Here is a 12,605-nt window from a genome sequence, read left to right as displayed (position 1 = left end):
AAGTGCTCGAGAACAGCTCTTTCCTGAAATGGGCCATTATCAGAAAACAGCACAATTTTTGCTCTGTATGCTGTACATCTCTTATACAACTAAAATATTATGCTTTGACTGGTAGTCAAATGTTAGATGGTTTAACATCTAACAAACATCTGCATTTGCCAGCAGTATTATGTAAAAGGCCTTGACATTTTGCAATACTCATAGGGAATAAATTAAACAAACAACACCCACACAGTTGGTTTATAGCTTTCTAGAATGTACGTAGTATATTATTATCATGCATAATATGCTACCCATACAATCCCATGAGTGCAATATATTTATACACTCTGTTCAGACATTGACATTATTGTCAATGGGTAAATATTTCATTTTAATTACCTGCCAGACATCAATATCTGCAGTATAGTTTGTTGTAAAACAAGTGTACGAAATATTACGTAGGGGGAATGTTATGAAACTTGACCTATTCATAGTACTACCTCCAACATAACGTGCCTTAAAGTCCCGCACACCGGGGGTTGTGCAATGTGCAATCGCCTGAGCACGCAGGAACGCGCACGCAGATCACATCGGACGTCCCTGCGGTGTGTGTTTTGCTGCAATGGACGTGAGTTCGGAGCAGATTCAGGATCAGCCCTGCATGCTGTCTTTCTTCTGGAGGAACAGAAGTGAGACACCGGAGCCGCTAAAGGCAGACGTTTCAGGTAAATGTTACGAGTGGTCGAGACCAATGGAATAGCCTATACAATCGTGTATATAACGCCAGCACTCCTACACTTATCTAGAATTTAAAATGCACAAATTGGCGTTTAAATATACAAGATTAGAATTTTAAAATATTGTGGCTTGAAAGGACACATAAATCAAGGTAATAAATATACAATCCCCAACTTTTTGAAGAAACAAAAGACAGTCGTTTTGCAAGTACAAGCAGGTGACCTCACCTTTCTCCGTTTTACAACAGTAAGATTATGGCTATGATTAATGAGTTCCGATCCTTTGTGTAGCGTGCATCCCCTTATAAAAACCAAAAACAAATTATTTTGTTCAATGCTGGAACATCAATAGCCTACTTTTGGTTGTTGCTCTTATATTTCTGGTGTTTGATTACATAAAAATTATGATAAATGTCTATATTTCATATAATGCAACAAAATTACATTTATGCATTTGGCAGACGCTTTTATCCAAAGCGACTTACATTGCATTATCCTATTCATTTATACATATGTATGTGCAGTCCCCTGGGATTGAACCCACAACCTTGCATTGTTAACGCAATGCTCTTACCACTGAGCTGTTGTCTATCATCAAGATGTTTTTTTATATATTAAAATATAAAAGAATAATCGGAATATAGAAAATTCAATTATGTGTTCTGTGTATTCTGTAACTTAACAGAGTCAAAGCTTTTAAAACAGCTATTTGCACACTCTTCCTGTCAATTAAAGCAGCAAAGATGACTCGGTAAATGCTGGGTAAAAGCTTTATAAAGCGTTTAACTACATTGAGGTAGTCAATGTTCAGACATTAAAGTGTCTGTCTTCCATAGGATCCATCCCAACATGGCTTCAAGGGACACTTCTGCGCAATGGTCCTGGTCTGTTCTCAGTTGGCGACACTTCATACAAGCATTGGTTTGATGGGATGGCTCTCCTTCACAGTTTCACCTTTAAAGATGGTAATTGGACGAGACTGTTTTTAAGCGAAATTTATGGAATCCAGCGTACTGCACTAAACTACTGTGTGCACAGAAGAGTGCATGCAGAGTATTATATGCATTATAGAGATTAAAACTCTCAACTTATTTTAGGTGGCGTATCTTACAAGAGCAAATTCTTGAAGAGTGAAACGTTCAAAAAGAACACGGCTGCTAAGAGGATCGTAGTAACTGAATTTGGAACCATGGCCTACCCAGATCCTTGCAAGAACATATTTGCCAAGTAAACAGAATCTCTTTTCTCATTTGGACAAAGTGAGTCGATCATAAAAGACATAATTCATAATAGATTTACATTTCTTTCTAGAAGCTTCAGTTACCTGTTGAACGCCATCCCGGATTTTACAGACAATAATCTCATTAACATCATAAGATATGGTGAAGATTATTACGCTTCGTCAGAGGTGAACTACATTAATCAGATTGATCCATTGACCCTTGACACTTTAGGAAGGGTGAGTCCCACATTCCTTTTTATTACTTTATTAATTTTGGAATCCAAACATTTTTGATCCCACAACTGCTTGCAAATCCTCGTTCTTTATTTTTATTTCAGACTAACTACAGAAACCACATTGCTCTGAACCTGGCAACGGCACACCCGCACTATGATGATGATGGGAACACGTACAACATTGGTACGGCCATCATTGGCTTCGGCAGTCCGAAATGTGTTATTTTCAAGGTGCCTGCCAATGCTTCAGGTACAGATAGAAATATGGCAAATTCTTTCTTATGTTTCAGAACACAAAAATCGATTATACAAATGCATTTCCTTTTTTTAATTGCAGAAAAGGGGATGATTAAACCAGCACTGGAGAAGGTGGAGCAAATTTGTTCCATTCCCTTCCGCTCCACCCTGTTCCCTAGCTACTTCCACAGCTTCGGCCTGACGGAGAACTACATCATCTTTGTGGAGCAGGCCTTCAAACTGGATATACTGAAACTGGCCACAGCTTACTACAGAAACGTCAACTGGGGCAGTTGCCTAAAATTCGACAAAGATGATGTTGTAAGTAAAACTCCCTACATTCTGCTACATCAACTAAAATACTATCACATCTGCTCATCTGTGTGCTTTAATATATACCCAATGTAGTCTAAAAGTTGTTATGCTTGATATTTTTAGACCCTAATCCATCTGGTGAATAGAAAAACTGGGAATGTGTTAAGCACAAAGTACTATGCAGATGCCTTTGTGACTTTCCATCACATCAATGCTTATGAGGAGGACGGCCATGTTGTTTTTGACTTGATCACATACAAGGACAGCAATCTGTACGATATGTTCTATATAAAAAACATGCAGAAGGGTATTAACAAGTTCATAGAAACCAACAAAGATTTTTCACCACCATCATGCCAGCGGTTTGTCCTTCCTATCAACATAGACAAGGTAAAACAGGGCAGATGAAGGAAAAACTTGCCTCAGCAAATGCTTCCTACTTTTTTAAACTAAGAAATAATATTTCTACGTTTTCCCTCTTGCCATCAGGAAACCCCACCAGACACCAACATGGTAAAATTAAAAGACACAACAGCCACAGCAGTGCTGAGGAAGGACGGATCATTGTATTGCACATATGACACTCTTTTTGAGGGTGAGATTGTATTTTAAACTTTTAGCCAAACATTTACATTTATGCATTTGGGAGACAATTTTAACCAAATAAACCTACATTGAATGGGCACAATAGCAAAGCTTTAATGGAAGTAATAGCAACCAACTTTATATTGCAACATTGCAGGTTTAGAATTACCAGGCATCAACTACAAATACAACACTAAGAAGTACAGGTACTTCTATGGATCCCGGGTCGAGTGGTCACCGTATCCAAACAAGGTCATTTTGAACATTTTAAACCCATTTCTATAAGTAATTTTGTCCTTTTGCAAAAGCAGTAATTCCGTAAAATTGGCACTTATTCTTGCACTAATGTACCTGTACAGCTGGCAAAAGTTGATATAGTCACCAGAAAACATATCGAGTGGGTGGATGAAGATGGTTACCCATCAGAACCAGTGTTTGTTGCCTCTCCAAATGCTGTTGAGGAAGATGATGGTGAGTATGTTATGAAAATATTGTACAAAATAACAATACTGTTAATGTATAATAGCCAAACGAATAAAAGACTTGGAACCAATGTTCAACATCGATGTCATCTTTTTCTTGATTTGTAGGTGTTATTCTTTCTTCTGTGGTTTCGCTTAACCCTCAAAAGCCACCTTTCCTTCTGGTCCTTGATGCCAAGTCCTTTACAGAGATCGCCCGGGCTTCAATTAATGCCTCGGTTCATATGGACCTGCATGGATTATTCATTCGTGACACATCCACCTAATATTGTGCTAAAAATACACCACAGCCAGATAAAAGCTGTTTTATCTGGTTTTATCTTCTGTGATATGCCATACAGCAAGACAAAATTTACATTGTTATCTTGTTAAGTGAGTTTTTTTTTATTGTAATTTTTTTGTAATTTTGTATTCACCCTTTAAAAGGTGAAAGTACTATATTTAAAGGGGCCATTTTGCGCTAATATGTGTTTTTCTGTATTAAAAGTTGCCCATGCATGTATTAGAAACGTAAAATTTAAGTGTCGGAACATATGCTGCATTCTATCTAAAAGCGAATCCTCACCCAGACCTGCCTAAAACGCCTCGTGTAACCACACCCCCACAAATCCACGTCAGTTCGTTGAACCTGATGTTCGAAATATGGTAAGAGGCGTTACATTTCCATCACACGCTTGCAGTATTTGACCAATCACTACGCACTGGTTAAATGGCCAATCATAACACAATGCTTTTCAGAGTAATGAGCTTTGATATAGAGAGGTTGGGCAAAGAGGAGATACAAACATGCACGGTATGAGTAAAATACAGCATTTTTGGACCTTAAAGCGTGTATACACAGATATGATTTTAATATGAGTTCCGATAGAACACCAGAGTCATGAGGTTAAACCCAGGAAGGCACTTCATGATAAGTTATATTAAGACATATGAATGTAAACCTTAAATGCACTTATTCGCTTAGGTAATAGTTCATTGCAACTAAGGAAAAGAATCAATGTCTGTAAAACATATTATTTAGCTTGATAATGTAGATCATTGTATCTTTTGAACTGTATGATAACATACTTACTCGTCAGCCTCTACAATATGTATTCTTTCATTTTAATGAATTACAGATTCATTATTTAAAAAAATTTAGACATTTCAAATTCAAAGCACTGCAACTTAAACCTAATTTCACAATGTTTTATATTCCAAATATTTTTCTAATAAAACATAAATGATACCTGCTTGTCTCTTTACTTTCAAAGTGCAATAAAATCAATATTCACAGTATAACAAGTTCAATATTTAAATGGATACTTCATCCAAAAGTTTGAATTTTGTCATCATTTACTCATCTTCCAGTTGTTCCAAACCTGTATACATCTCTTTTTTCTGATGAACACAGAGATAGATATTTGGAAGAATGTTTATAAACAGACAGATCCCCCCTCAACCCCCCCACCCGGCTCCCCCGGATTGACTATAGTAGGGAAAAATACAATGGTAGTTAGAACTGACAAATGTCTTTCTCTGTGTTCATCATAACCAAGATATTCATAGATTTGTAACAACTCCACAGTGAGTAAATGATGACAGAATTTTTCATTTTTGGGTGAAGTATCCCTTTAATGAGTTAGGCGTTGAGGATTGGTGGTTTGTTGCTAAACAGGTGGAATCATTTATGACTAAAATACCATTAATTTTCACAAATCGCTTGCTGGTGGTGTGACATTTTATCCAAAGGAAAGTGCAACGTAACACTTTGATGATTGTGTAAAGAAATCATGTAATAATTTATTGTTAAGAGTAAAGTACAAAAAGGGCAATGTACAGCGCTGATGGCCATAATTAAATCATACCACAAATCAGATAAGACCCATACTTATCTGATAGATAGTTTTCTATTCTATAAAAGTGTTCTCTGCATTGAGAAGTTACTAGTTTTTGTTTAAATTTGTCAAGCATAGTAACTAAATGGACCAATAAATAGAAGCCAAAAGGCAGGAGTACAGTTACCTTTACATTTTTCTCATTTATTTATATAATGAGTAAATTGTCCATGTCCTTTAAGGGGTCTCTGTTTTGATCTTAAGCGCTTGGCACATGGCATGTTCCAGTTATTGCAGCAGCCAGTTCACACAGCATTGGCTCTCAATCTCACAATATCCAGTGCAAGTCATAAAAAATTAATGAAACATTCAGCTCACTTTGTCACATATAGTTACACACTGAGAAAATCATACCGTAACGTTGTGTTTATATATATTACTTAAAGGAAAGACCAATTTATTAACTTTGCTTTAAGTTTGACAATACTCTTGGTGTGCCAATTATCTTTTAACCTCTTGTCTTTTAATAAGATGTTTCCTCACACCACAGATAAGGTCTAATTATCTTGCAGTTTACATAGATTAGTTTACTGTTTACCGCTTTCCTGTAGCTCAGTGCTAAGAGCATTGTCTTAACAATGCAAGGTTGTAGGTTTGATCCCAGGGGATTGCACAAACTTAAAAGCAAATGAATAGAATAATGCAATGTAGGTTGCTTTGGATAAAAGCGTCTGCCAAATGATTAAATGTATCAAATCATTACAGTATCATGTACAGAACCCAGTAAAATGGAGCATTTATGTGTCGGTCTGTATCACCTTAGAAAATGTAACAGTGTTCGTAGGCTAACGTTAATTGTAAACTTTTTACTGTATTTATTTTAATGTAGAAGAACTTTGCTAGTTGAGGTCCCATGGGTGACCGAAGCTAAATTTGAGGGTCCTTGTGGAAGAGAAATTGTATAATTTGCATGTTTTTTCTTCAGCAGAGCAGTACTTAATATTAAAACAATATAGGCGGCACAATATATGTACCTAAAATGTAGCCAAATTTAATAGTTATTCGAATTAAATTAAATATTTCCTTTTTTCACCACCTAGGCCATTCTTGACAATTCATGACCTCACACACCCATCTCCTGCTAGACCACTTCTTTCAAAGTATGCGCATCGAAAGGAGGTTTTGAGAGTCGACGTTTCAAAACACTACACACCTGTAACTCAATATAACCTTAAGTGGACTTGTTTACATCTCACGAACAACGATAATAACAAGGCCAGTAATTAAAGCACGATAAGGAAAGCTATCATTCAAATCATCGGGTTTTTTAAAACTCAGTGACCTTGTTGTCGATCGTGCTTTGCTAAGAGGCGGAGTCCGTGTTCGAGCTTCTTCGTGGCTGCACAGACCGATCAACCTATGACATCAAAATACCGCGATAGCGATTCCAAAGCGCGGCTTTCGAATTGGTCTCGCGATACTTTCATGTCATTTAGTAGCTCTCGGCAACACAGTAGGAAGTCCAAAACGCCTAGATAGAGCAATTCCGAGTTTATAAATAAAGAAAATTACACTGAATTGCCACTTAACTGCAGACTGAAGAACATTTTCGAACAAAAAGATGCAGTACGACTATGGTAAAAACAAGGTGGAACACCCCGACCCCGTTAAAGCAGAAGTTAAAGGTAAGGAACAATCGAAGCTGCATTGCTGAAATTGCTCTTTTGCATTTCCACCTGAATACAGTTAACTTAATACTTCACGTTAATGTCGTAGTTAAACAAAGCTCCGCGATTCACGAACTGTACGTTACGTATCTTTGGAGGATTGTATTGCTCGTATTGCTAACATGTAAAAATAATCAAATCAGAAAGTGCTTTCTTAGAAAACTGTTTTGTTATCTTTTGTCCTAAAAACTATACGCACTACACAACAATATGAAGAGTTTGTTTCCAAAATGAGATAACTTCTATATTTTTAAATCATGTTTTTTTAATTTTGTATTCCGATGAGGCCTAATATCAATTAAACTGCAATTCGTTTGTTCTGATTTAAGACATTATAACTCTATAAAATATAGCTAACTAACACAACAAAACATGATAACATAATAATAAACATGATTTTTTGTTTTTAGTGAGTAATCGCATTTTGGGACAAAAGTAACGTCATTCAGTGACGTTCAAACTTTTAGAGTCATTTACTGAATTATATTTTTCTAATTTTAGATATCAAAGCTTTTTTAAATACTAGTTTTGTTGGGAAAACGAAACGCAGTTTGTTTACAAAATTATATTTTATATAACTTTCGAAATAAATTTGACTATGCCTTTAGATCAAAATCTTTTAAACAGAAGTATATTTTGTAGTATATGGATATCTGCTGACATCTACAGACAAGCAGCTATAAACAGCAGATGAACAGGAAAATATACTTTTATACAAAGCCATTTGTAAATCACAATTTATGTATTTCATTAATTACAGGAGTAGGAGTGAAATTGTAAATTGCTTTATTGTTTTTCTTTTTATTGTGATTTCTGAAGGTTTGCTTCCTGATTGGCTAGAAGGCACTCTTGTACGCAATGGTCCCGGTCTGTTTTCTGTGGGAGAGACCTCCTATAACCATTGGTTCGATGGAATGGCACTTTTACACAGTTTCTCTATTAAAAATGGTATTTTCCTAATTCCTTATGTCATGAGTGCTGATAAAAGAAATATTTTATTGAACCATCCCTGTTGCCAATTTTTTTAACAATACTTTATACCATCCCTAGCCTAGACCTAGGACCTTTGTTACTTTGGATAGACTTTGAATCTTTACATGCTACCTCTGGGCTCAATTCTACGTAATCATGGCGTGTCATTTCATTTTTACGCTGATGTTACTCAGATCTATATACCAATTAAAATAAACAATTCCACTGCGATTACTTCCCTTGCAAAATGTTAAATCAGGAGGTTAAATCATGGCTAGCCCACAATTTCCTCTTCTTAAATAAAGACAAGACCTAGGTAATTGTTTTCGGTCCCAATGAGAGCTCGAAGTGTATAAGCTCTGATTAGAAAGCTTATCTGTTGACCAGCATTTAAAATTTTATAAACATATCTCTTCTGTAATTGGATCCAGTTTCTATCAGCTCCCCTTATTGTCCAAAATAAAATATTTTCTCACACCTAAACCTCTAGAAATCGCCGTCCATGCTTTTGTTACGTCTCCTCTAGATAATTGCAATTCTTTATATTGTGGTTTATCTACGGGTCAAATTGCTTGTTCAAAATAATGCGGCCAGACTTCTTTTAAAGTGTTGTAAACATGAACGCATCACTCCAGTCCTTAAATCTTCATTTCTACACCCCATCCTGAAGCCTACGATCCTGTGACCAGGCATTGTTGGTAGCCTCTCACGTTAGGCTTAAGTGTATAGTTGAACATTCATTTGCAGGGACAGGGCCTTGACTTTTGGAATGAACGGCCACTTCTCTGTCTGTTTTTAAGTCTCTGCTAAAAACGTATTTATTTTCCTTGGTGATTTGACAACTGTGATTTGGCCATTTTTAATTTTTAATCGGGTTGTATTAAATTGTTGACTACAATGATATAGCCATTTTGAACGGGGTTGTATTAAATTTGTGTATGGTCTGTTTCTGTATATGTAGAATAAATCTTTCTCCTGTAAAGCAATTTGGTCAGCCTGGTGACTGTTGTAAATGTGCTATACAAATAAAATGAACTCAAACTTGAACTAGACCTGCATTACTAATACAGTATTCCTTCATTTTTTAGGAGAGTTGACATACAGGAGCAAATTTCTCAGAGGTGACACCTTCAACTGCAACATGCAAGCCAACAGAATAGTGGTATCAGAAATGGGCACCATGGCTTACCCAGACCCGTGTAAAAATATTTTCTCCAAGTAGGTAGCCGCTTTCTGAAATTCTATGATTTTTACATTGACATGTATTTTCAAATATTCAGTATTAAAGCTTATGACATTTTATAAAATGACTTTGTCAATGTGCTGCCTACATGTGAATGCATTTCCTAAAGTGCGGTTGGATAGAATTAATGTTTGTAAACTAAATACATTTTGAACATTTCAGAGTGATCACCTTTCTCAGTCACACTATCCCAGACTTCACTGATAACTGTGCCAATAACATCATCAAATATGGAAATGATTATCATGCCACATCTGAAACTAACTATATCCGCAAAATTGACCCCGTCACTTTAGAGACTCAAGACAAGGTCAATAAAATATTTTTTCTAATTCCTGTTAAGAAGTAAAACGTTTTGCTTGTTCTTACGAATATTGTTCCTGCTTCTTTATTAAGGTGGACTACCTAAAACATCTACCAGTAAATATAGTAGCATCGCATACGCATTATGATAAAGAAGGAAATAGCTACAGTATGGGAACATCCATCGCAGAGAAGGGCAAAACAAAATACACATTGTTCAAGGTTCCAGGAGCAGGTAAGATTGTTGACAGTTTAAAATTGGGAATGCAAATCACTTTATGATTATTGTTTCATAATATAAACATACCTTATTGTTTGAGATGTGTGCATTTTTACACTGTTTCCATTGCTAAAATATAAAAAAAAAAGGATTGAACACCACCTAGCAACAAGAGCGGTTGAGAGAGAAAGTCACGACAAAGGAGGTTCAAAATGTTCACGTGTCACATGATTCAAGGAGCCTTCAGATAGTTCCAGGAAGTTATGATTTCTCTTTTATTTCTTTTCATTTTTTATTCATTAAATGACTTTAAATAGGTTAAAAGTTTATCTCAATTGGTCTGTTTGGCCGCGGCTCCATGCATTACTAGTAACTTCCGGGAACTTTTGAGAAACTCAATGAACCGCCATTGTTGTGAAAAAGCTGTTCCATGGTCGTCAACGGAGTTGACACAACTCTCTCTTTGTCTCTCTCTCTCTCAATGGCTTTGCTAGCAACCACCTTATTTGTTAAAAAACCTTCCAGAACACCCTACCAACCACATAGCAACACTCCGGTAACTAATTTTGATGGGGTCTACTTACACTTATAAAAACTATACGAAACGGCTTCTTTATACTAAAAACTACTCTAGTTTCTAACCCTCAATAATTGTTCCTGTATTCAGGTGGGTCAGACCCATCGCAGACGGCTTTGAAAAAGGTTGAGGTTGTTTGCACCGTGCCTTGTCGCTCCCTCCTCACACCCAGTTATCACCACAGCTTTGGCATGACCGATAACTACTTCATATTCATCGAACAGCCTTTGAAGCTGGACATCCTGAAAATGGCCACAGCCTATCTAAGGAAAGTCAGCTGGGCCAGCTGCATGAAGTTCAACCCAGAAGAAAGTGTAAGACATTTAGATTTTTGCCACTCTGCACACCTGTGCACCTGTCTGCTGGGAACGTTCCTGTAATATTGTCTCTTTTTCCCCAGACGTTGATTCATCTCATCGATCGAAAGACAAAGAAGGTGGTCGGGACCAAATTCTACACGGGTGCGATGTGTGTGTACCATCAGGTCAATGCCTATGAAGATGATGGCCATGTTGTTTGTGATGTGATCGCCTATGATGACAACGGCTTGTATGAAATGTTCTACCTGGACAAGCTGAAGGAGCCGTTGGCCTCTGGAATTAACCCTGTGTACTGTAAGCCCAGGTGCAAAAGATTTGTGTTGCCCCTTAGTGACAAGGTAGATCATTGTTTGAATAACATTCGTAAAGGATTGAGTTCACGGGGATTGAATGGAATTTATTCATTTTTTGTTACACCCACAGGGTGAGAACGGTGAGGATCTGGTCAAACTTAAATATACGACGGCGAGTGCTGTTAAAGAGAAAGATGGAAAAGTTCTTTGTCAGGGCGAAGTCCTCTTTGATGGTGAGATAAAGTATGTTTTTTCCACGATGAGTAATAAAAATCCTTTTTTACTATGTGTATAATCTTAATCTGCGTATTGCATTTAGGTGTGGAACTTCCAAGAATTAATTACATTTTCAATGGAAGAAAGTACAGATATGCGTATGCGTGTTTAGTGGACAAATCTCCAGTGGCCACAAAGGTATAAATAGTTTAATGTTTTACCAGATATTGCTATTTAACTAATAGTAAGGACAGAACATCTTTTGTAGATTGTGAAGCTTGACGTTGAAACCAAGCAGCAGATCGAATGGACAGAGGAGGAGTGCTTCGCCTCCGAGGCCGTTTTTGTTCCTAGGCCCAATGCAGTTGATGAAGATGATGGTTCGTTTTTTTTCATCTTGTAATATAAAAATATGCTTTTCCGTTAATAAAACCGAGATGGTATTTCATTTTATGCTTTGGAATTTTGTAATTGTACTACTTAACCTATCATGGCCTTAAACTAATCTTACATTTGATTTTGTTTAGGGGTAGTCCTATCATCCGTCATAAACGGCAAACCCGGCCAGCGATGCTTTCTGCTGGTGCTTGACGGGAAGTCTTTCAAAGAGGTTGCACGGGCATACGTAGATGCAGAGCTTCACATGGACATGCATGGATATTTCATACCAGACACCAGTTAAGGGTGTCATGTCTCTCTGTCACCTGCCCATTCCAAATGCAAGCTGTGGGGAACGTCCTGCAGATGTTAAAATCTTCACTGAAATGCCATCATTCAGTGTCTGGTTGCACTTTTTATAACCCTCTGAACTGAAATAGTTTTCCAGACATGGTCTCCATTTGAAAGCTGTGCAAATGTAATGTATAAATATATTGTATCTGTAGTCATTAAAGATGATATTGTTATTGCTTCTATTGAATTCTTATTTGAATTGTGTTAGAGCTACAAGGGTCAATATCTAACAAACCTTAAATTCACTTTTAAACAAATATATATTAAACGTCAAAGGACTAGAGATGCTTAGCAGTTTTTGTGCATCAGCATTTACGACCATACATTTATTTAATACATTTTATGTCATAAAAACATTATCTAAAATCCAGAAGAATTCTGTAGCAAAA

At 36.7% G+C, this 12,605-nt stretch overlaps 2 protein-coding genes across 2 annotated transcripts; both read left to right on the top strand.

Moving 5' to 3' along the window:
• Positions 1 to 606: 606 nt before the first annotated feature.
• bco1l (beta-carotene oxygenase 1, like) lies at positions 607 to 4,944 on the top strand. Its single transcript, XM_056750286.1, has 11 exons — positions 607 to 707; positions 1,556 to 1,684; positions 1,817 to 1,946; positions 2,031 to 2,178; positions 2,280 to 2,427; positions 2,515 to 2,735; positions 2,853 to 3,119; positions 3,219 to 3,324; positions 3,472 to 3,566; positions 3,674 to 3,785; positions 3,905 to 4,944. The coding sequence occupies exons 1-11, from the start codon at positions 644 to 646 to the stop codon at positions 4,060 to 4,062; spliced, it is 1,578 nt and encodes a 525-aa protein (XP_056606264.1). The 5' UTR covers positions 607 to 643; the 3' UTR covers positions 4,063 to 4,944.
• A 2,178-nt stretch (positions 4,945 to 7,122) lies between these two features.
• Positions 7,123 to 12,396, top strand: bco1 (beta-carotene oxygenase 1). Its single transcript, XM_056749616.1, has 11 exons — positions 7,123 to 7,298; positions 8,160 to 8,288; positions 9,401 to 9,530; positions 9,718 to 9,865; positions 9,952 to 10,093; positions 10,746 to 10,969; positions 11,056 to 11,313; positions 11,399 to 11,501; positions 11,588 to 11,682; positions 11,753 to 11,864; positions 12,012 to 12,396. Exons 1-11 carry the CDS (start codon positions 7,235 to 7,237, stop codon positions 12,164 to 12,166), a joined length of 1,560 nt encoding a protein of 519 aa, XP_056605594.1. The 5' UTR covers positions 7,123 to 7,234; the 3' UTR covers positions 12,167 to 12,396.
• The last annotated feature ends 209 nt before the right edge of the window (positions 12,397 to 12,605 follow it).

This window comes from Triplophysa dalaica, chromosome 1 (genome assembly GCF_015846415.1).
Source record: "Triplophysa dalaica isolate WHDGS20190420 chromosome 1, ASM1584641v1, whole genome shotgun sequence".
Lineage (NCBI taxonomy): Eukaryota > Metazoa > Chordata > Actinopteri > Cypriniformes > Nemacheilidae > Triplophysa > Triplophysa dalaica.
Note: the sequence above shows the minus strand (reverse complement) of the source record. Positions and strands in the feature narration are given on the sequence as shown.

Coding starts and splice junctions, on each gene's coding strand:
- bco1 (XM_056749616.1), top strand. CDS start 7,235: ATGCAGTACGACTATGGTAAAAACAAGGTGGAACACCCCGACCCCGTT. Junction 8,289..9,400: donor CAGTTTCTCTATTAAAAATG/GTATTTTCCTAA, acceptor TTCATTTTTTAG/GAGAGTTGACATACAGGAGC. Junction 11,865..12,011: donor TGCAGTTGATGAAGATGATG/GTTCGTTTTTTT, acceptor GATTTTGTTTAG/GGGTAGTCCTATCATCCGTC.
- bco1l (XM_056750286.1), top strand. CDS start 644: ATGCTGTCTTTCTTCTGGAGGAACAGAAGTGAGACACCGGAGCCGCTA. Junction 3,325..3,471: donor ATATGACACTCTTTTTGAGG/GTGAGATTGTAT, acceptor GCAACATTGCAG/GTTTAGAATTACCAGGCATC. Junction 3,786..3,904: donor TGCTGTTGAGGAAGATGATG/GTGAGTATGTTA, acceptor CTTGATTTGTAG/GTGTTATTCTTTCTTCTGTG.